Source organism: Nematostella vectensis, chromosome 7 (genome assembly GCF_932526225.1).
Source record: "Nematostella vectensis chromosome 7, jaNemVect1.1, whole genome shotgun sequence".
NCBI lineage: Eukaryota > Metazoa > Cnidaria > Anthozoa > Actiniaria > Edwardsiidae > Nematostella > Nematostella vectensis.
In genome coordinates this window covers 10,885,605-10,908,729 of record NC_064040.1, presented here as the reverse complement: position 1 = coordinate 10,908,729, position 23,125 = coordinate 10,885,605, and the positions used below count along the sequence as shown (strand labels likewise).

The window sequence follows — 23,125 nt, the reverse complement described above, 5'->3', positions numbered from 1 at the left end:
AAACACTGTAACCAGGCCTAAAAACACAGCTTCCCCGTAGAGGTTTGAAAAAGTTACTTATTGTTTTTTATTTTTATTATTTTTGATATAGTAGGCATAAGCATTCTTATTACAGGTTGCCTATAGTCTTAAAAGGATCATCTAAACTAGTTTATCAGCTACTGGGATATTTAAGTTATGTTACGCGATGTGCTATAAAAAGCAACATTACGTCAATGGTCAACTTCAGCACCACTCAGCAAAAAAAGACCCGGAAAAACAATACTTCACTCGCTTCATTGCTCCACAGTCATTCATTCTCACTCCCTTTGAGAATAGTCTTTTCGCGTCCCTTCCCTTGTTGTTAAAAGAAACAATTACGATGGGTGACATGAATCGTGGTTTGATCTGCAAGAAGACAAAGGAGAAAATCCCGCTGCAGAGCATCAAAGTCAACGCGGAAATTACTGGCTATACAGCGCAAGTGGCTGCTGTGCTAGGGTACAAGAACGAGGGTAGCAACCCTATAGAAGCAGTCTACATTTTCCCCTTGGACGAGCAAGCGGCTGTGTGCGGTTTTCAGGCTACGATCGACGGTAGAACGATCGTAGCGGAGATCAAAGAAAAGGAAGAAGCGAGGGGTGACTACGACGACGCGATCAGCAGCGGTCACAGCGCTTTTCTCCTAGAGGAAAGCGACGAAAGCTCTGATATCTTCCAAATGAATGTTGGGAACCTTCCGCCTAATGAGAGCGCAACGCTGCAGTTGAAATTTGTTACAGAGTTGGAGGTCGACGAAGAAAATGGCACAGTGCAATTTGTACTGCCTACTGTATTGAATCCGCGCTATACCCCTGTTGATCAACAGCCTAGCATTAGTACAGAGATCCCTGCATCTTCTGTCGCCAAACCCTACTCATTTGAATTCCAAATGAATGTAAAATCTGGCTCCGCAATCACAGAAATCAGCTCAACCTCTCACAAGCTTTGTTTTCAACCCGACCCCAGTGACAACTGTCACGCTAGCGTGACATTGGCCGAGTCACACACGTTCAGGCGTGACGTTGAAATACAGATTAAGAGTGAAGACCCTTTTGTTGCTCATGCTTTAGTTGAGCCAGGTCTACCCCGCCCTTCAGACGCACCTGAAGACAAAACCCGTGGCCTAGCCATTTCAACAGAGTTCTTGCAAAAACCTGTAGCTATGGTGAATTTTGTGCCGGCATTCAAAGCTGATGATTTGACTTGTGGTGAGTTTATCTTTGTTGTCGACCGCAGTGGTAGTATGAATAGGGGTGGAATCAAGGATGCAGCCCGTACCTTGCAGCTCTTCCTTAAAAGCCTCCCTGATGGCTGCTATTTCAACATTGTTGGCTTTGGTAGCAGCTATAAAACATTGTTTTCTAAGAGCAAGACATACAATGATGAGACGCTGAAGACTGCAACTAATCATGCAGCTCATTTGGCAGCAGATTTGGGTGGTACTGAGATCCTTGAGCCGCTACGCTGGGTGTATAGCCAGTCACTCATCGAAGGTGCACCAAGGCAACTTTTTTTGCTCACTGATGGGGAGGTTGGCAACAGCGCCCAAGTAATCTCACTGGTGGCTGAAAATGCCTCTACTGCAAGGTCATAATATACTATAATTCTTATGTGATATGTATGCATATGAAGGAATGTTTGATGCGATGACAAAGTTGAGATCCCTACCCTAGTAAAAAAAACTTGGGTTTTTCACATGAGTAGCCTGCCCCATGTACCCCTTAATAGCTTGATAAAAAATAGGGGTCCCTGTTTTGAATGATCGAAAAAGTAAAAAGATGGTTTATTCCCCTTCCTCCATCTATTTGAACTTAATGGGAAAGAGTGGTTCAGTACACTCTGGTAAGAACTTCAATCCAAAAATATATGGTTTACATTTAGAAATCCAATGGTCTATGCCAGAAAATTTAGTTATAACCTTCAGCAAATAAAGTTGGGTACCTTTTATTATATTTGATTGAACCAAGCCTTAGCAGGCCACGTAAGATTGGGGGGGGGGGGGGGGCACAAAAGAAAAACATAATAAATCAATATTATTGATTATATATATCCTTATAATTTTTGAAAATATTGGGGGTGCACATGCCTCTAGTGCCCCACCCTCTGCCACGCCCTGTTGAAAAAACTCCCAATTACTTGCTTGAAAAGGAATATGGAAATGGTGCTTCCAGATAACGTGGGAGTGTAAATGGTGTTGTGATTGGTCTTCTCTTAACACAGAGCTGACTGTTTACTGTTTGTTACACTTTGCATAACAGGGTGTTCTCGTTCGGCATTGGAGATGGGGCATCAACAGAGCTGATCAAAGGCGTGGCCAGAGCTGGGCATGGATCTGCGGAGTTTGTCCGTGGACAGGACAAGTTGCAAGTCAAGGTAACTAACACACTAGGCATGACAAAAAGCTCTAGAAATTTGGAGGGTGGTTAAAGCCGCATTGTCACCAGTTTACTTCCGGTCGATTATGTAACAATCTCTGACGATTTTTAACGGAAAACGCGAAAAATATTTCAAAATATTGAAAGCAGTGTCTCTATTGGAAGTTTCTTCGAAGATGTGATCGATAGTTTAGAGCGGATGGCCTATTAAATATCTCGGATTCTAATAGATTCTTTTGTCTTTTAACGGTTGAGGTTTCCGTCAGACCTCCAGAAGTAAACTGATGACAATGCGGCTATAACAGATGGGCCTCTAGGATTTTAACTAGTATTACTAGGGTGAGCAATTTACTTCAGTGCTCTAATGCATAGGGTGAGGGGGGTCTGTGCATCTGCCCGATTTTTTTTTTAATTTTCAGGAAATGATAAGTAGTGGTGGCTGTCCCTCCCCCTCCCCCCCAGTTTTCTAAAAGTCTTTTGTATCATGCCCGCTTCCAGTATTTCAATATTCATTAAGCCCCCATAGTATAGTCAAATAAACTCAATGTAAAATTTAACATGGAACGCACAAATCAATAAATTGAAACACCTTTTGTAAATGGAAACACCTTTTGTTGATTCTTGAACAAAAGTGACTCATTTTGGCATCAGAGGCACAGGTGCCCTGAATTACACACCTTGACTTTATGTCCAACTTTGCAATGATGCATTTTGACACTCAAAATCTTGTCACCATTATTTAACTTTAAGTTGTGTTTATAGGTTATAAAGACACTGAAGAGAGCCCTACAGCCTGCCCTGACAAATGTGGCACTTTCATGGGCTTTACCAGATGGATGGAAGTTACAAGAAGTCCAATCAAAGCTCCCACCAGTATTCAAGGGTGAAAGACTGATAGCTTATGGGGTATTCAAGAACCTAAACAATGATTCCAATGCCAAAGGAATTGGTCATGCCACTGTAAAGGCAACACTTCAAGAGGGTAGAGAAGCAAAACACATTGAGAACACTGTCAAGTTTGTGCTTCTTCCAAATCAAGAGAACTCCCTTGTCTTGCATCGACTTGCAGCTAAGAGATTCATTTCCTCCAGCCAATCTGCATTACATAAACAAGACATCATACAACTTAGCAAAACAGCATCTGTAGCATCCAAGTTTACGTCATTTATTGCTGTTGACAGTAAAAGTCATAAGCCTGTGACAGGTGCAATGGTCAGAAAAGCCCACCCAAAAAGCCTACCCCCAAAAAGCCTACCCCCAAAAAGCCTACCCAGACGTTGCCTTGCTCGACCTTGCACACGGCCACCGCCACCCGAGTACCGAGCACCTTCTCCAGGTGTATGCTGCCGTCCTCCTTCTCCCCCACTGCTACCATTGAAGACCTTGCCCAGACATTGCCTTGCTCGATCTTGCACACGGCCACCGCCACCCGAGTACCGAGCACCTTCTCCAGGTGTATGCTGCCGTCCTCCTTCTCCCCCACCGCTACCATTGGGGAAGAAAGCATCTCGACCTTGCCCACCGCCACCGCCACCCGAGTACCGAGCACCTTCTCCAGGTGTATGCTGCCGTCCTCCTTCTCCCCCACCGCTACCATTGGGGAAGAAAGCACCTCGACCTTGCCCACCGCCACCGCCACCCGAGTACCGAGCACCTTCTCCAGGTGTATGCTGCCGTCCTCCTTCTCCCCCACCGCTACCATTGAGGATGAAAGCATCTCGACCTTGCCCACCGCCACCGCCACCCGAGTACCAGCAATCAGCTCCAGGAGCATCAAGTGACAAGCTGATGACATTGGTTGATCTGCAAAAGGCCTGTGGTTCATGGGAACTTACTGATGCTCTTGCTGCCTGCTTAAATGTCTCTAAGGATGTCCTGGTGAATGCCAAGCCACAGTCCATTCCAGACTTGGGTAGTGACATCTGGGCAACAGTGCTTGTTCTTGTTTGGCTATCTGGAAAGTTATTTAACAGGAAAGATGAATGGGAGATGATTGCTAACAAGAGTAAGTGCTGGCTCAAGTCTTCCTTGCCATCTGGTGTGGATTATGGCAAGCTTATGGGAGATGCATTCCACGCCTTAGAAATATAGATGACAAGTGCTTGAATTTGTATGCTTTGGTGGAGGCAACAAATTGCTGTTGTGGCCCTATGATACATGTATTTCCTGATATCCTAAAGAACTATAACCTAAATAGAATTGTAATGTTGTAAAATTTGATTAAAATAATATTTTTCTCTTATTATAACTTCGTATAGATTTGTTTCCAGTACTTTCCTAATCCACTATATCCGTCAACACCACACTTATACCCAGCAAGTTTACACCCTAGCGAGAGGCATTCCTCTAAACTACAACCCTTGATTAATGCATCAATGACTCCAGCAATAAACGTGTCCCCCGCCCCTAAAGTGTCTCGCACGATAGGAGGAGGGTACCCATCACTGTGTAGAACAGCCCCACTTCCATTCATTGCATAGGCACCATCAGCTCCCCAAGGACAAATCAACATGGCCACTGGCCGTACTTGGGGGTATAACCCACATAAAGCACTTCTAGAGTCCATATAACCTAGATGCTTGGCGAAATCCTTACTGATGAAAATAACATCTGCTTTTGGTAACAAAACTTGTAACCTCTCCTCTTTCTTTTCGATCTCGACAGCGACAGTGATTTGGTTGCTATTCGTTCTATTGTGCCTGTCCACTTTTTCTAACATTGCAAGCGTTTGATCGACGTTTCTTCTTGCTTCAAACTGGATCCAGTCATAGTGCTTTCAGTCGAGTTTATCGAATTCCTCCATGGAAACCTCAGGCAAGTTCCCTCTGTGATGTACAATGGTCCGCGTTCCAGATTTCAGACTACAAATAACACAGGAAGAGGGGAAGCTATATCCTTTAAACATTGAACAGTTTGCGCAGTTCACACCACTTTCGCGTAGAGTATTCAAAGCAAATTTTGCGCCTGGGCCATCTGTGACGCTACCAAAGAATTCAATAGAGTGTGTTGCAAGTTGAGAAAGAACAAATGACTGATTTGCGGCATTTCCACCACATTGCCAGCGTTGTGATAGGGCAGGAAGGTCTTCATCTTCCCCTGGATAGCACTCGCACACGGAGATGACATCTAAGCAACACAAACCCACAAAGAGAACTCTCTGTTTCCTTGCTCTTGATCCGTCCGCCATTTTGAAAATACACAGGAAACCCCACTTGCAAAAATTATAAACACAGGTATCCCGTAAATGTATTTTATTCAAACTGATCTCGGAGTTCTGCGAACGAAAGGGAAACGAAGCTGCTCCCCTTGTCCACCGCTTATAAAAGTGAGGGTGGGTTGATAGATCTTAAAAAGACCTTCTAGGACAAGGTATGTATTTTCTTGATCGCGCCGAGGGTAGGAACTGAACGGAGGATGGGTTAGTCTAGGATATGTTTCTGCTGGCCGCGTAGAAGCGCATAAGGGAAGGGGGGGGGGGGGGGGTGCATAGGTCTCAAGACCCTCTAAAAAGCGACAAAGATATGTTTTTGCTGGGTCACAGAGGGTACGATGCTTGCGCTTTCTTGCTCAGATTCTAATTACAGGTTGCCTATAGTCTTAAAAGGATTATCTAAACTAGTTTATCAGCTACTGGGATATTTAAGTTATGTTATGCGATGTGCTATAAAAAGCAACATTACGTCAATGGTCAACTTCAGCACCACTCAGCAAAAAAAGACCCGGAAAAACAATACTTCACTCGCTTCATTGCTCCACAGTCATTCATTCTCACTCCCTTTGAGAATAGTCTTTTCGCGTCCCTACCCTTGTGGTTAAAAGAAACAATTACGATGGGTGACATGAATCGTGGTTTGATCTGCAAGAAGACAAAGGAGAAAATCCCGCTGCAGAGCATCAAAGTCAACGCGGAAATTACTGGCTATACAGCGCAAGTAACTGCTGTGCTAGGGTACAAGAACGAGTGTAGCAACCCTATAGAAGCAGTCTACATTTTCCCCTTGGACGAGCAAGCGGCTGTGTGCGGTTTTCAGGCTACGATCGACGGTAGAACGATCGTAGCGGAAATCAAAGAAAAGGAAGAAGCGAGGGGTGACTACGACGACGCGATCAGCAGCGGTCACAGCGCTTTTCTCCTAGAGGAAAGCGACGAAAGCTCTGATATCTTCCAAATGAATGTTGGGAACCTTCCGCCTAATGAGAGCGCAACGCTGCAGTTGAAATTTGTTACAGAGTTGGAGGTCGACGAAGAAAATGGCACAGTGCAATTTGTACTGCCTACTGTATTGAATCCGCGCTATACCCCTGTTGATCAACAGCCTAGCATTAGTACAGAGATCCCTGCATCTTCTGTCGCCAAACCCTACTCATTTGAATTCCAAATGAATGTAAAATCTGGCTCCGCAATCACAGAAATCAGCTCAACCTCTCACAAGCTTTGTTTTCAGCCCGACCCCAGTGACAACTGTCACGCTAGCGTGACATTGGCCGAGTCACACACGTTCAGGCGTGACGTTGAAATACAGATTAAGAGTGAAGACCCTTTTGTTGCTCATGCTTTAGTTGAGCCAGGTCTACCCCGCCCTTCAGACGCACCTGAAGACAAAACCCGTGGCCTAGCCATTTCAACAGAGTTCTTGCAAAAACCTGTAGCTATGGTGAATTTTGTGCCGGCATTCAAAGCTGATGATTTGACTTGTGGTGAGTTTATCTTTGTTGTCGACCGCAGTGGTAGTATGAGTGGGAGTCGAATCAAGGATGCAGCCCGTACCTTGCAGCTCTTCCTTAAAAGCCTCCCTGATGGCTGCTATTTCAACATTGTTGGCTTTGGTAGCAGCTATAAAACATTGTTTTCTAAGAGCAAGACATACAATGATGAGACGCTGAAGACTGCAACTAATCATGCAGCTCATTTGGCAGCAGATTTGGGTGGTACTGAGATCCTTGAGCCGCTACGCTGGGTGTATAGCCAGTCACTCATCGAAGGTGCACCAAGGCAACTTTTTTTGCTCACTGATGGGGAGGTTGGCAACACCGCCCAAGTAATCTCACTGGTGGCTGAAAATGCCTCTACTGCAAGGTCATAATATACTATAATTCTTATGTGATATGTATGCATATGAAGGAATGTTTGATGCGATGACAAAGTTGAGATCCCTACCCTAGTAAAAAAAACTTGGGTTTTTCACATGAGTAGCCTGCCCCATGTACCCCTTAATAGCTTGATAAAAAATAGGGGTCCCTGTTTTGAATGATCGAAAAAGTAAAAAGATTGTTTATTGCCCTTCCTCCGTCTATTTGAACTTAATGGGAAAGAGTGGTTCAGTACACTCTGGTAAGAACTTCAATCCAAAAATATATGGTTTACATTTAGAAATCCAATGGTCTATGCCAGTAAATTTAGTTATAACCTTCAGCGAATAAAGCTGGGTACCTTTTATTATATTTGATTGAACCGAGCCTTAGCAGGCCACGTAAGATTGGGGGGGGGGGGGGGGGGGGGCACAAAAGAGAAACATAATAAATCAATATTATTGATTATATATCCTTATAATTTTTGAAAATATTGGGGGTGCACATGCCTCTAGTGCCCCACCCTCTGCCACGCCCTGTTGAAAAAACTCCCAATTACTTGCTTGAAAAGGAATATGGAAATGGTGCTTCCAGATAACGTGGGAGTGTAAATGGTGTTGTGATTGGTCTTCTCTTAACACAGAGCTGACTGTTTACTGTTTGTTACACTTTGCATAACAGGGTGTTCGCGTTCGGCATTGGAGATGGAGCATCAACAGAGCTGATCAAAGGCGTGGCCAGAGCTGGGCATGGATCTGCGGAGTTTGTCCGTGGACAGGACAAGTTGCAAGTCAAGGTAACTAACACACTAGGCATGACAAAAAGCTCTAGAAATTTGGAGGGTGGTTAAAGCCGCATTGTCACCAGTTTACTTCCGGTCGATTATGTAACAATCTCTGACGATTTTTAACGGAAAACGCGAAAAATATTTCAAAATATTGAAAGCAGTGTGTCTATTGGAAGTTTCTTCGAGGATGTGATCGATAGTTTAGAGCGGATGGCCTATTAAATATCTCGGATTCTAATAGATTCTTTTGTCTTTTAACGGTTGAGGTTTCCGTCGGACCTCCAGAAGTAAACTGGTGACAATGCGGCTTTAACAGATGGGCCTCTAGGATTTTTACTAGTATTACTAGGGTGAGCAATATACTTCAGTGCTCTAATGCATAGGGTGACGGGGGTCTGTGCATCTGCCAGATTTTTTTTTAATTTTCAGGAAATGATAAGTATTGGTGGCTGTCCCTCCCCCTCCCCCCAGTTTTCTTAAAGTCTTTTGTATCATGCCCACTTCCAGTATTTCAATATTCATTAAGCCCCCATAGTATAGTCAAATTAACTCAATGTAAAATTTAACATGGAACTCACTAATCAATAAATTGAAACACCTTTTGTAAATGGAAACACCTTTTGTTGATTCTTGAACAAAAGTGACTCATTTTGGCATCAGAGGCACAGGTGCCCTGAATTACACACCTTGACTTTATGTCCAACTTTGCAATGATGCATTTTGACACTCAAAATCTTGTCACCATTATTTAACTTTAAGTTGTGTTTATAGGTTATAAAGACACTGAAGAGAGCCCTACAGCCTGCCCTGACAAATGTGGCACTTTCATGGGCTTTACCAGATGGATGGAAGTTACAAGAAGTCCAATCAAAGCTCCCACCAGTATTCAAGGGTGAAAGACTGATAGCTTATGGGGTATTCAAGAACCTAAACAATGATTCCAATGCCAAAGGAATTGGTCATGCCACCGTAAAGGCAACACTTCATGAGGGTCGAGAAGCAAAACACATTGAGAACACTGTCAAGTTTGTGCTTCTTCCAAGTCAAGAGAACTCCCTTGTCTTGCATCGACTTGCAGCTAAGAGATTCATTTCCTCCAGCCAATCTGCATTACACAAACAGGACATCATACAACTTAGCAAAACAGCATCTGTAGCATCCAAGTTTACGTCATTTATTGCTGTTGACAGTAAAAGTCATAAGCCTGTGACAGGTGCAATGGTCAGAAAAGTGATACCTGACTCCATTAGCCAGAGGATCAATTACTCCCCTCCAGCCATGATGTGTTTAAGAGCAAGCTTACCTGGGGGGCGTGGTGGAAAAAGTCGTATTGGGAATATCACCCCATGTCATGTGATGGCTGATGATGACTCTGGCAGCGATGAAGATGATTGGGAAAAAGAAGAAGCCCAACCAAAAAGCCCACCCCAAAAAAGTTTGTCATCAAAGAAATCATTGAAGCAAAAATTAATGAGGAAAGCAGAAGCAAAACCTTGTGCACCACGACCACCGCTACCAGCAAAAGCATCACATGCTCAATGCTCTTTACCTCCTCCCCCACCGCCACCATGCGAGTACCAGCAATCAGCCCCAGGAGCATCAAGTGACAAGCTGATGACATTGGTTGATCTGCAAAAGGCTTGTGGTTCATGGGAACTTACTGATGCTCTTGCTGCCTGCTTAAATGTCTCTAAGGATGTCCTGGTGAATGCCAAGCCACAGTCCATTCCAGACTTGGGTAGTGACATCTGGGCAACAGTGCTTGTTCTTGTTTGGCTATCTGGAAAGTTTTTTAACAGGAAAGATGAATGGGAGATGATTGCTAACAAGAGTAAGCGCTGGCTCAAGTCTTCCTTGCCATCTGGTGTGGATTATGGCAAGCTTATGGGAGATGCATTCCACGCCTTAGAAATATAGATGACAAGTGCTTGAATTTGTATGCTTTGGTGGAGGCAACAAATTGCTGTTGATACATGTATTTACCTGATATCCAAAAGAACTATAACCTAAATAGAATTGTAATGTTGAAAATTTTGATTAAAATAATATTTTTCTCTTATTATAACTTCGTAAAGATTTGTTTCCAGTACTTTCCTAATCCACTATATCCGTCAACCCCACACTTATACCCAGCAAGTTTACACCCTAGCGAGAGGCATTCCTCTAAACTACAATCCTTGATTAATGCATCGATGACTTCAGCAATAAACGTGTCCCCCGCCCCTAAAGTGTCTCGCACGATAGGAGGAGGGTACCCATCACTGTGTAGTACAACCCCACTTCCATTCATTGCATCGGCACTGTCAGCTCCCCAAGGACAAATCAACATGGCCCCTGGCCGTACTTGGGGGTATAACCCACATAAAGCACTTCTAGAGTCCATATAACCGAATTGCTTGGCGAAATCCTTACTGATGAAAATAACATCTGCTTTTGGTAACAAAACTTGTAACCTCTCCTCTTTCTTTTCGATCTCGACAGCGACAGTGATTTGGTTGCTATTCGTTCTATTGTGCCTGTCCACTTTTTCTAACATTGCAAGCGTTTGATCGACGTTTCTTCTTGCTTCAAACTGGATCCAGTCATAGTGCTTTAAGTCGAGTTTATCGAATTCCTCCATGGAAACCTCAGGCAAGTTCCCTCTGTGATGTACAATGGTCCGCGTTCCAGATTTCAGACTACAAATAACACAGGAAGAGGGGAAGCTATATCCTTTAAACATTGAACAGTTTGCGCAGTTCACACCACTTTCGCGTAGAGTATTCAAAGCAAATTTTGCGCCTGGGCCATCTGTGATGCTACCAAAGAATTCAATCGAGTGTGGTGCAAGTTGAGAAAGAACAAATGACTGATTTGCGGCATTTCCACCACATTGCCAGCGTTGTGATAGGGCAGGAAGGTCTTCATCTTCCCCTGGATAGCACTCGCACACGGAGATGACATCTAAGCAACACAAACCCACAAAGAGAACTCTCTGGTTCCTTGCTCTTGATCCGTCCGACATTTTGAAAATACACAGGAAACCCCACTTGCAAAAATTATAAACACAGGTATCCCGGAAATGTATTTTATTCAAACTGATCTCGGAGTTCTGCGAACGAAAGGGAAACGAAGCTGCTCCCCTTGTCCACCGCTTATAAAAGTGAGGGTGGGTTGTTAGATCTTAAAAAGACCTTCTAGGAAAAGGTATGTATTTTCTTGATCGCGCCGAGGGTAGGAACTGAACGGAGGATGGGTTAGTCTAGGATATGTTTCTGCTGGTTGCGTAGAAGCGCAGAAGGGGGGGGGGGGGGGGGGGGGGGTGCATAGGTCTCAAGACCCTCTAAAAAGCGACAAAGAGATATGTTTTTGCTGGGTCACAGAGGGTACGATGCTTGCGCTTTCTTGCTCAGATTCTAATTACAGGTTGCCTATAGTCTTAAAAGGATTATCTAAACTAGTTTATCAGCTACTGGGATATTTAAGTTATGTTACGCGATGTGCTATAAAAAGCAACATTACGTCACTGGTCAACTTCAGCACCACTCAGCAAAAAAAGACCCGGAAAAACAATACTTCACTCGCTTCATTGCTCCACAGTCATTCATTCTCACTCCCTTTGAGAATAGTCTTTTCGCGTCCCTACCCTTGTTGTTAAAAGAAACAATTACGATGGGTGACATGAATCGTGGTTTGATCTGCAAGAAGACAAAGGAGAAAATCCCGCTGCAGAGCATCAAAGTCAACGCGGAAATTACTGGCTATACAGCGCAAGTGGCTGCTGTGCTAGGGTACAAGAACGAGGGTAGCAACCCTATAGAAGCAGTCTACATTTTCCCCTTGGACGAGCAAGCGGCTGTGTGCGGTTTTCAGGCTACGATCGACGGTAGAACGATCGTAGCGGAGATCAAAGAAAAGGAAGAAGCGAGGGGTGACTACGACGACGCGATCAGCAGCGGTCACAGCGCTTTTCTCCTAGAGGAAAGCGACGAAAGCTCTGATATCTTCCAAATGAATGTTGGGAACCTTCCGCCTAATGAGAGCGCAACGCTGCAGTTGAAATTTGTTACAGAGTTGGAGGTCGACGAAGAAAATGGCACAGTGCAATTTGTACTGCCTACTGTATTGAATCCGCGCTATACCCCTGTTGATCAACAGCCTAGCATTAGTACAGAGATCCCTGCATCTTCTGTCGCCAAACCCTACTCATTTGAATTCCAAATGAATGTAAAATCTGGCTCCGCAATCACAGAAATCAGCTCAACCTCTCACAAGCTTTGTTTTCAACCCGACCCCAGTGACAACTGTCACGCTAGCGTGACATTGGCCGAGTCACACACGTTCAGGCGTGACGTTGAAATACAGATTAAGAGTGAAGACCCTTTTGTTGCTCATGCTTTAGTTGAGGCAGGTCTACCCCGCCCTTCAGACGCACCTGAAGACAAAACCCGTGGCCTAGCCATTTCAACAGAATTCTTGCAAAAACCTGTAGCTATGGTGAATTTTGTGCCGCATTCAAAGCTGATGATTTGACTTGTGGTGAGTTTATCTTTGTTGTCGACCGCAGTGGTAGTATGAGTGGGAGTCGAATCAAGGATGCAGCCCGTACCTTGCAGCTCTTCCTTAAAAGCCTCCCTGATGGCTGCTATTTCAACATTGTTGGCTTTGGTAGCAGCTATAAAACATTGTTTTCTAAGAGCAAGACATACAATGATGAGACGCTGAAGACTGCAACTAATCATGCAGCAGATTTGGGTGGTACTGAGATCCTTGAGCCGCTACGCTGGGTGTATAGCCAGTCACTCATCGAAGGTGCACCAAGGCAACTTTTTTTGCTCACTGATGGGGAGGTTGGCAACACCGCCCAAGTAATCTCACTGGTGGCTGAAAATGCCTCTACTGCAAGGTCATAATATACTATAATTCTTATGTGATATGTATGCATATGAAGGAATGTTTGATGCGATGACAAAGTTGAGATCCCTACCCTAGTAAAAAAAACTTGGGTTTTTCACATGAGTAGCCTGCCCCATGTACCCCTTAATAGCTTGATAAAAAATAAAGGTCCCTGTTTTGAATGATCGAAAAAGTAAAAAGATGGTTTATTCCCCTTCCTCCATCTATTTGAACTTAATGGGAAAGAGTGGTTCAGTACACTCTGGTAAGAACTTCAATCCAAAAATATATGGTTTACATTTAGAAATCCAATGGTCTATGCCAGAAAATTTAGTTATAACCTTCAGCAAATAAAGTTGGGTACCTTTTATTATATTTGATTGAACCGGGCCTTAGCAGGTCCCGTAAGATTGGGGGGGGGGGGGGGGGGAGGGGCACAAAAGAGAAACATAATATAATCAATATTATTGATTATATATCCTTATAATTTTTGAAAATACTGGGGGTGCACATGCCTCTAGTGCCCCACCCTCTGCCACGCCCTGTTGAAAAGACTCCCAATTACTTGCTTGAAAGAAATGGATTCTTCCAGATAACGTGGGAGTGTAAATGGTGTTGTGATTGGTCTTCTCATAACACAGAGCTGACTGTTTACTGTTTGTTACACTTTGCATAACAGGGTATTCTCGTTCGGCATTGGAGATGGGGCATCAACAGAGCTGATCAAAGGCGTGGCCAGAGCTGGGCATGGATCTGCGGAGTTTGTCCGTGGACAGGACAAGTTGCAAGTCAAGGTAACTAACACACTAGGCATGACAAAAAGCTCTAGAAATTTGGAGGGTGGTTAGAGCCGCATTGTCACCAGTTTACTTCCGGTCGATTACGTAACAATCTCTGACGATTTTTAACGGAAAATGCGAAAAATATTTCAAAATATTAAAAGCAGTGTGTCTATTGGAAGTTTCTTCGAGGATGTGATCGATAATTTAGAGCGGATGGCCTGTTAAATATCTCGGATTCTAATAGATTCTTTTGTCTTTTAACGTTTGAGGTTTCAGTCGGACCTCCAGAAGTAAACTGGTGACAATGCGGCTTTAACAGATGGGCCTCTAGGATTTTTACTAGTATTACTAGAGTGAGCAATATACTTCAGTGCTCTAATGCATAGGGTGAGGGGGGTCTGTGCATCTGCCAGATTTTTTTTTAATTTTCAGGAAATGATAAGTAGTGGTGGCTGTCCCTCCCCCCCCCCCCCCAGTTTTCTAAAAGTCTTTTGTATCATGCCCACTTCCAGTATTTCAATATTCATTAAGCCCCCATAGTATAGTCAAATTAACTCAATGTAAAATTTAACATGGAACTCACAAATCAATAAATTGAAAAACCTTTTGTAAATGGAAACACCTTTTGTTGATTCTTGAACAAAAGTGACTCATTTTGGCATCAGAGGCACAGGTGCCCTGAATTACACACCTTGACTTTATGTCCAACTTTGCAATGATGCATTTTGACACTCAAAATCTTGTCACCATTATTTAACTTTAAGTTGTGTTTATAGGTTATTAGGACACTGAAGAGAGCCCTACAGCCTGCCCTGACAGATGTGGCACTTTCATGGGCTTTACCAGATGGATGGAAGTTACAAGAAGTCCAATCAAAGCTCCCACCAGTATTCAAGGGTGAAAGACTGATAGCTTATGGGGTATTCAAGAACCTAAACAATGATTCCAATGCCAAAGGAATTGGTCATGCCACCGTAAAGGCAACACTTCAAGAGGGTAGAGAAGCAAAACACATTGAGAACACTGTCAAGTTTGTGCTTCTTCCAAATCAAGAGAACTCCCTTGTCTTGCATCGACTTGCAGCTAAGAGATTCATTTCCTCCAGCCAATCTGCATTACATAAACAAGACATCATACAACTTAGCAAAACAGCATCTGTAGCATCCAAGTTTACGTCATTTATTGCTGTTGACAGTAAAAGTCATAAGCCTGTGACAGGTGCAATGGTCAGAAAAGCCCACCCAAAAAGCCTACCCCCAAAAAGCCTACCCCCAAAAAGCCTACCCAGACGTTGCCTTGCTCGACCTTGCACACGGCCACCGCCACCCGAGTACCGAGCACCTTCTCCAGGTGTATGCTGCCGTCCTCCTTCTCCCCCACTGCTACCATTGAAGACCTTGCCCAGACATTGCCTTGCTCGATCTTGCACACGGCCACCGCCACCCGAGTACCGAGCACCTTCTCCAGGTGTATGCTGCCGTCCTCCTTCTCCCCCACCGCTACCATTGGGGAAGAAAGCATCTCGACCTTGCCCACCGCCACCGCCACCCGAGTACCGAGCACCTTCTCCAGGTGTATGCTGCCGTCCTCCTTCTCCCCCACCGCTACCATTGGGGAAGAAAGCACCTCGACCTTGCCCACCGCCACCGCCACCCGAGTACCGAGCACCTTCTCCAGGTGTATGCTGCCGTCCTCCTTCTCCCCCACCGCTACCATTGAGGATGAAAGCATCTCGACCTTGCCCACCGCCACCGCCACCCGAGTACCAGCAATCAGCTCCAGGAGCATCAAGTGACAAGCTGATGACATTGGTTGATCTGCAAAAGGCCTGTGGTTCATGGGAACTTACTGATGCTCTTGCTGCCTGCTTAAATGTCTCTAAGGATGTCCTGGTGAATGCCAAGCCACAGTCCATTCCAGACTTGGGTAGTGACATCTGGGCAACAGTGCTTGTTCTTGTTTGGCTATCTGGAAAGTTATTTAACAGGAAAGATGAATGGGAGATGATTGCTAACAAGAGTAAGTGCTGGCTCAAGTCTTCCTTGCCATCTGGTGTGGATTATGGCAAGCTTATGGGAGATGCATTCCACGCCTTAGAAATATAGATGACAAGTGCTTGAATTTGTATGCTTTGGTGGAGGCAACAAATTGCTGTTGTGGCCCTATGATACATGTATTTCCTGATATCCTAAAGAACTATAACCTAAATAGAATTGTAATGTTGTAAAATTTGATTAAAATAATATTTTTCTCTTATTATAACTTCGTATAGATTTGTTTCCAGTACTTTCCTAATCCACTATATCCGTCAACACCACACTTATACCCAGCAAGTTTACACCCTAGCGAGAGGCATTCCTCTAAACTACAACCCTTGATTAATGCATCAATGACTCCAGCAATAAACGTGTCCCCCGCCCCTAAAGTGTCTCGCACGATAGGAGGAGGGTACCCATCACTGTGTAGAACAGCCCCACTTCCATTCATTGCATAGGCACCATCAGCTCCCCAAGGACAAATCAACATGGCCACTGGCCGTACTTGGGGGTATAACCCACATAAAGCACTTCTAGAGTCCATATAACCTAGATGCTTGGCGAAATCCTTACTGATGAAAATAACATCTGCTTTTGGTAACAAAACTTGTAACCTCTCCTCTTTCTTTTCGATCTCGACAGCGACAGTGATTTGGTTGCTATTCGTTCTATTGTGCCTGTCCACTTTTTCTAACATTGCAAGCGTTTGATCGACGTTTCTTCTTGCTTCAAACTGGATCCAGTCATAGTGCTTTCAGTCGAGTTTATCGAATTCCTCCATGGAAACCTCAGGCAAGTTCCCTCTGTGATGTACAATGGTCCGCGTTCCAGATTTCAGACTACAAATAACACAGGAAGAGGGGAAGCTATATCCTTTAAACATTGAACAGTTTGCGCAGTTCACACCACTTTCGCGTAGAGTATTCAAAGCAAATTTTGCGCCTGGGCCATCTGTGACGCTACCAAAGAATTCAATAGAGTGTGTTGCAAGTTGAGAAAGAACAAATGACTGATTTGCGGCATTTCCACCACATTGCCAGCGTTGTGATAGGGCAGGAAGGTCTTCATCTTCCCCTGGATAGCACTCGCACACGGAGATGACATCTAAGCAACACAAACCCACAAAGAGAACTCTCTGTTTCCTTGCTCTTGATCCGTCCGCCATTTTGAAAATACACAGGAAACCCCACTTGCAAAAATTATAAACACAGGTATCCCGGAAATGTATTTTATTCAAACTGATCTCGGAGTTCTGCGAACGAAAGGGAAACGAAGCTGCTCCCCTTGTCCACCGCTTATAAAAGTGAGGGTGGGTTGATAGATCTTAAAAAGACCTTCTAGGAAAAGGTATGTATTTTCTTGATCGCGCCGAGGGTAGGAACTGAACGGAGGATGGGTTAGTCTAGGATATGTTTCTGCTGGCCGCGTAGAAGCGCAGAAGGGAAGGGGGGGGGGGGGGGGGGTGCATAGGTCTCAAGACCCTCTAAAAAGCGACAAAGAGATATGTTTTTGCTGGGTCACAGAGGGTACGATGCTTGCGCTTTCTTGCTCAGATTCTAATTACAGGTTGCCTATAGTCTTAAAAGGATTATCTAAACTAGTTTATCAGCTACTGGGATATTTAAGTTATGTTATGCGATGTGCTATAAAAAGCAACATTACGTCAATGGTCAACTTCAGCACCACTCAGCAAAAAAAGACCCGGAAAAACAATACTTCACTCGCTTCATTGCTCCACAGTCATTCATTCTCACTCCCTTTGAGAATAGTCTTTTCGCGTCCCTACCCTTGTGGTTAAAAGAAACAATTACGATGGGTGACATGAATCGTGGTTTGATCTGCAAGAAGACAAAGGAGAAAATCCCGCTGCAGAGCATCAAAGTCAACGCGGAAATTACTGGCTATACAGCGCAAGTAACTGCTGTGCTAGGGTACAAGAACGAGTGTAGCAACCCTATAGAAGCAGTCTACATTTTCCCCTTGGACGAGCAAGCGGCTGTGTGCGGTTTTCAGGCTACGATCGACGGTAGAACGATCGTAGCGGAGATCAAAGAAAAGGAAGAAGCGAGGGGTGACTACGACGACGCGATCAGCAGCGGTCACAGCGCTTTTCTCCTAGAGGAAAGCGACGAAAGCTCTGATATCTTCCAAATGAATGTTGGGAACCTTCCGCCTAATGAGAGCGCAACGCTGCAGTTGAAATTTGTTACAGAGTTGGAGGTCGACGAAGAAAATGGCACAGTGCAATTTGTACTGCCTACTGTATTGAATCCGCGCTATACCCCTGTTGATCAACAGCCTAGCATTAGTACAGAGATCCCTGCATCTTCTGTCGCCAAACCCTACTCATTTGAATTCCAAATGAATGTAAAATCTGGCTCCGCAATCACAGAAATCAGCTCAACCTCTCACAAGCTTTGTTTTCAACCCGACCCCAGTGACAACTGTCACGCTAGCGTGACATTGGCCGAGTCACACACGTTCAGGCGTGACGTTGAAATACAGATTAAAAGTGAAGACCCTTTTGTTGCTCATGCTTTAGTTGAGCCAGGTCTACCCCGCCCTTCAGACGCACCTGAAGACAAAACCCGTGGCCTAGCCATTTCAACAGAGTTCTTGCAAAAACCTGTAGCTATGGTGAATTTTGTGCCGGCATTCAAAGCTGATGATTTGACTTGTGGCGAGTTTATCTTTGTTGTCGACCGCAGTGGTAGTATGAGTGGGAGTCGAATCAAGGATGCAGCCCGTACCTTGCAGCTCTTCCTTAAAAGCCTCCCTGATGGCTGCTATTTCAACATTGTTGGCTTTGGTAGCAGCTATAAAACATTGTTTTCTAAGAGCAAGACATACAATGATGAGACGCTGAAGACTGCAACTAATCATGCAGCTCATTTGGCAGCAGATTTGGGTGGTACTGAGATCCTTGAGCCGCTACGCTGGGTGTATAGCCAGTCACTCATCGAAGGTGCACCAAGGCAACTTTTTTTGCTCACTGATGGGGAGGTTGGCAACACCGCCCAAGTAATCTCACTGGTGGCTGAAAATGCCTCTACTGCAAGGTCATAATATACTATAATTCTTATGTGATATGTATGCATATGAAGGAATGTTTGATGCGATGACAAAGTTGAGATCCCTACCCTAGTAAAAAAAAACTTGGGTACCCCTTAATAGCTTGATAAAAAATAGGGGTCCCTGTTTTGAATGATCGAAAAAGTAAAAAGATTGTTTATTGCCCTTCCTCCGTCTATTTGAACTTAATGGGAAAGAGTGGTTCAGTACACTCTGGTAAGAACTTCAATCCAAAAATATATGGTTTACATTTAGAAATCCAATGGTCTATGCCAGTAAATTTAGTTATAACCTTCAGCAAATAAAGCTGGGTACCTTTTATTATATTTGATTGAACCGAGCCTTAGCAGGCCACGTAAGATTGGGGGGGGGCACAAAAGAGAAACATAATAAATCAATATTATTGATTATATATCCTTATAATTTTTGAAAATATTGGGGGTGCACATGCCTCTAGTGCCCCACCCTCTGCCACGCCCTGTTGAAAAAACTCCCAATTACTTGCTTGAAAAGGAATATGGAAATGGTGCTTCCAGATAACGTGGGAGTGTAAATGGTGTTGTGATTGGTCTTCTCTTAACACAGAGCTGACTGTTTACTGTTTGTTACACTTTGCATAACAGGGTGTTCTCGTTCGGCATTGGAGATGGGGCATCAACAGAGCTGATCAAAGGCGTGGCCAGAGCTGGGCATGGATCTGCGGAGTTTGTCCGTGGACAGGACAAGTTGCAAGTCAAGGTAACTAACACACTAGGCATGACAAAAAGCTCTAGAAATTTGGAGGGTGGTTAAAGCCGCATTGTCACCAGTTTACTTCCGGTCGATTATGTAACAATCTCTGACGATTTTTAACGGAAAACGCGAAAAATATTTCAAAATATTGAAAGCAGTGTGTCTATTGGAAGTTTCTTCGAGGATGTGATCGATAGTTTAGAGCGGATGGCCTATTAAATATCTCGGATTCTAATAGATTCTTTTGTCTTTTAACGGTTGAGGTTTCCGTCGGACCTCGAGAAGTAAACTGGTGACAATGCGGCATTGACAAATGGGCCTCTAGGATTTTAACTAGTATTACTAGGGTGAGCAATATACTTCAGTGCTCTAATGCATAGGGTGAGGGGGGTCTGTGCATCTGCCAGATTTGTTTTTAATTTTCAGGAAATGATAAGTAGTGGTGGCTGTCCCTCCCCCTCCCCCCCAGTTTTCTAAAAGTCTTTTGTATCATGCCCACCTGCAGTATTTCAATATTCATTAAGCCCCCATAGTATAGTCAAATTAACTCAATGTAAAATTTAACATGGAACTCACAAATCAATAAATTGAAACACCTTTTGTAAATGGAAACACCTTTTGTTGATTCTTGAACAAAAGTGACTCATTTTGGCATCAGAGGCACAGGTGCCCCGAATTACACACCTTGACTTTATGTCCAACTTTGCAATGATGCATTTTGACACTCCAAATCTTGTCACCATTATTTAACTTTAAGTTGTGTTTATAGGTTATAAAGACACTGAAGAGAGCCCTACAGCCTGCCCTGACAAATGTGGCACTTTCATGGGCTTTACCAGATGGATGGAAGTTACAAGAAGTCCAATCAAAGCTCCCACCAGTATTCAAGGGTGAAAGACTGATAGCTTATGGGGTATTCAAGAGCCTAAACAATGATTCCAATGCCAAAGGAATTGGTCATGCCACCGTAAAGGCAACACTTCATGAGGGTCGAGAAGCAAAACACATTGAGAACACTGTCGAGTTTGTGCTTCTTCCAAGTCAAGAGAACTCCCTTGTCTTGCATCGACTTGCAGCTAAGAGATTCATTTCCTCCAGCCAATCTGCATTACATAAACAGGACATCATACAACTTAGCAAAACAGCATCTGTAGCATCCAAGTTTACGTCATTTATTGCTGTTGACAGTAAAAGTCATAAGCCTGTGACAGGTGCAATGGTCAGAAAAGCCCACCCAAGCCCACGACAACCACCACGAGTATCATATCGACCTCGCACACGGCCACCGCCACCCGAGTACCGAGCACCTTCTCCAGGTGTATGCTGCAGTCTTCCTTCTCCCCCACTGCTACCATTGAAGACCTTGCCCAGACATTGCCTTGGTCGACCTTGCACACGGCCACCGCCACCCGAGTACCGAGCACCTTCTCCAGGTGTATGCTGCCGTCCTCCTTCTCCCCCACCGCTACCATTGGGGAAGAAAGCATCTCGACCTTGCCCACCGCCACCCGAGTACCGAGCACCTTCTCCAGGTGTATGCTGCCGTCCTCCTTCTCCCCCACCGCTACCATTGAGGATGAAATCATCTCGACCTTGCCCAGCGCCACCGCCACCTGAGTACCAGCAATCAGCTCCAGGAGCATCAAGTGACAAGCTGATGACATTGGTTGATCTGCAAAAGGCCTGTGGTTCATGGGAACTTACTGATGCGCTTGCTGCCTGCTTAAATGTCTCTAAGGATGTCCTGGTGAATGCCAAGCCACAGTCCATTCCAGACTTGGGTAGTGACATCTGGGCAACAGTGCTTGTTCTTGTTTGGCTATCTGGAAAGTTATTTAACAGGAAAGATGAATGGGAGATGATTGCTAACAAGAGTAAGCACTGGCTCAAGTCTTCCTTGCCATCTGGTGTGGATTATGGCAAGCTTATGGGAGATGCATTCCACGCCTTAGAAATATAGATGACAAGTGCTTGAATTTATATACTTTGGTGTAGGCAACAAATTGCTGTTGTGGCCCTATGATACATGTATTTCCTGATATCCAAAAGAACTATAACCTAAATAGAATTGTAATGTTGTAAAATTTGATTAAAATAATATTTTTCTCTTATTATAACTTCGTATAGATTTGTTTCCAGTACTTTCCTAATCCACTATATCCGTCAACCCCACACTTATACCCAGCAAGTTTACACCCTAGCAAGAGGCATTCCTCTAAACTACAATCCTTGATTAATGCATCAATGACTCCAGCAATAAACGTGTCCCCCGCCCCTAAAGTGTCTCGCACGATAGGAGTTGGGTACCCATTACTGTGTAGAACAGCCCCACTTCCATTCATTGCATCGGCACTATCGGCTCCCCAAGGACAAATCAACATGGCCCCTGGCCGTACTTGGGGGTATAACCCACATAAAGCACTTCTAGAGTCCATATAACCGAGATGCTTGGCGAAATCCTTACTGATGAAAATAACATCTGCTTTTGGTAACAAAACTTGTAACCTCTCCTCTTTCTTTTCGATCTCGACAGCGACAGTGATTTGGTTGCTATTCGTTCTATTGTGCCTGTCCACTTTTTCTAACATTGCAAGCGTTTGATCGACGTTTCTTCTTGCTTCAAACTGGATCCAGTCATAGTGCTTTAAGTCGAGTTTATCGAATTCCTCCATGGAAACCTCAGGCAAGTTCCCTCTGTGATGTACAATGGTCCGCGTTCCAGATTTCAGACTACAAATAACACAGGAAGAGGGGAAGCTATATCCTTTAAACATTGAACAGTTTGCGCAGTTCACACCACTTTCGCGTAGAGTATTCAAAGCAAATTTTGCGCCTGGGCCATCTGTGATGCTACCAAAGAATTCAATCGAGTGTGGTGCAAGTTGAGAAAGAACAAATGACTGATTTGCGGCATTTCCACCACATTGCCAGCGTTGTGATAGGGCAGGAAGGTCTTCATCTTCCCCTGGATAGCACTCGCACACGGAGATGACATCTAAGCAACACAAACCCACAAAGAGAACTCTCTGTTTCCTTGCTCTTGATCCGTCCGCCATTTTGAAAATACACAGGAAACCCCACTTGCAAAAATTATAAACACAGGTATCCCGGAAATGTATTTTATTCAAACTGATATCGGAGTTCTGCGAACGAAAGGGAAACGAAGCTGCTCCCCTTGTCCACCGCTTATAAAAGTGAGGGTGGGTTGATAGATCTTAAAAAGACCTTCTAGGAAAAGGTATGTATTTTCTTGATCGCGCCGAGGGTACGAACTGAACGGAGGATGGGTTAGTCTAGGATATGTTTCTGCTGGAAGGGGTGGGGGGGGGGGGGGGGGTGCATAGGTCTCAAGACCCTCTAAAAAGCGACAAAGAG

At 44.3% G+C, this 23,125-nt stretch overlaps 6 protein-coding genes, 1 long non-coding RNA gene and 1 other non-coding gene across 9 annotated transcripts; 4 read left to right on the top strand and 4 right to left on the bottom strand.

The window, feature by feature from the left end:
* The first annotated feature begins 187 nt into the window (after positions 1–187).
* Positions 188–10,315, top strand: LOC116604740 (von Willebrand factor A domain-containing protein 5A-like). 2 transcript variants are annotated; one of them, XM_048730536.1, is made up of 4 exons: positions 188–1,608; positions 2,280–2,394; positions 3,159–3,600; positions 9,467–10,315. In XM_048730536.1, exons 1-4 carry the CDS (start codon positions 188–190, stop codon positions 10,168–10,170), a joined length of 2,682 nt encoding a protein of 893 aa, XP_048586493.1. In that variant the 3' UTR covers positions 10,171–10,315. The 2 variants fall into 2 exon arrangements, with proteins under 2 accessions (XP_048586493.1, XP_048586492.1); XM_048730535.1 differs by lacking the exon at positions 9,467–10,315 and having other exon boundaries at positions 3,159–4,641.
* Positions 2,987–4,370, bottom strand: LOC116602278. The gene is made up of 2 exons (XR_004290359.2): positions 4,232–4,370; positions 2,987–3,492 (listed from the first exon to the last, which is right to left on the bottom strand). It is a non-coding gene; the product is annotated as an uncharacterized LOC116602278 (long non-coding RNA).
* On the top strand, positions 5,948–16,169 carry LOC5518885 (von Willebrand factor A domain-containing protein 5A-like). Its single transcript, XM_048730541.1, has 4 exons — positions 5,948–7,473; positions 8,148–8,262; positions 9,025–9,466; positions 15,129–16,169. Exons 1-4 carry the CDS (start codon positions 6,053–6,055, stop codon positions 16,013–16,015), a joined length of 2,865 nt encoding a protein of 954 aa, XP_048586498.1. The 5' UTR covers positions 5,948–6,052; the 3' UTR covers positions 16,016–16,169.
* LOC116602276 lies at positions 8,853–10,057 on the bottom strand. Its single transcript, XR_007312309.1, has 2 exons — positions 9,915–10,057; positions 8,853–9,358 (listed from the first exon to the last, which is right to left on the bottom strand). It is a non-coding gene; the product is annotated as an uncharacterized LOC116602276 (transcript).
* Positions 11,755–12,880, top strand: LOC125568378 (von Willebrand factor A domain-containing protein 5A-like). Its single transcript, XM_048730538.1, has one exon. The coding sequence runs from the start codon at positions 11,905–11,907 to the stop codon at positions 12,763–12,765; it is 861 nt and encodes a 286-aa protein (XP_048586495.1). The 5' UTR covers positions 11,755–11,904; the 3' UTR covers positions 12,766–12,880.
* On the bottom strand, positions 14,515–17,159 carry LOC125568379 (ketohexokinase-like). Its single transcript, XM_048730540.1, is given in 2 exon segments — positions 14,515–15,020; positions 15,760–17,159. A coding segment is annotated over 1 exon segment (945 nt). The 5' UTR covers positions 17,112–17,159; the 3' UTR covers positions 14,515–15,020; positions 15,760–16,166.
* Positions 17,160–17,476: 317 nt separating this feature from the next.
* On the top strand, positions 17,477–21,864 carry LOC5518891 (von Willebrand factor A domain-containing protein 5A). Its single transcript, XM_048730254.1, has 3 exons — positions 17,477–19,005; positions 19,642–19,756; positions 20,520–21,864. The coding sequence occupies exons 1-3, from the start codon at positions 17,585–17,587 to the stop codon at positions 21,708–21,710; spliced, it is 2,727 nt and encodes a 908-aa protein (XP_048586211.1). The 5' UTR covers positions 17,477–17,584; the 3' UTR covers positions 21,711–21,864.
* Positions 21,803–23,008, bottom strand: LOC5518877 (ketohexokinase). Its single transcript, XM_048730539.1, has one exon. The coding sequence runs from the start codon at positions 22,804–22,806 to the stop codon at positions 21,862–21,864; it is 945 nt and encodes a 314-aa protein (XP_048586496.1). The 5' UTR covers positions 22,807–23,008; the 3' UTR covers positions 21,803–21,861.
* Positions 23,009–23,125: the final 117 nt, after the last annotated feature.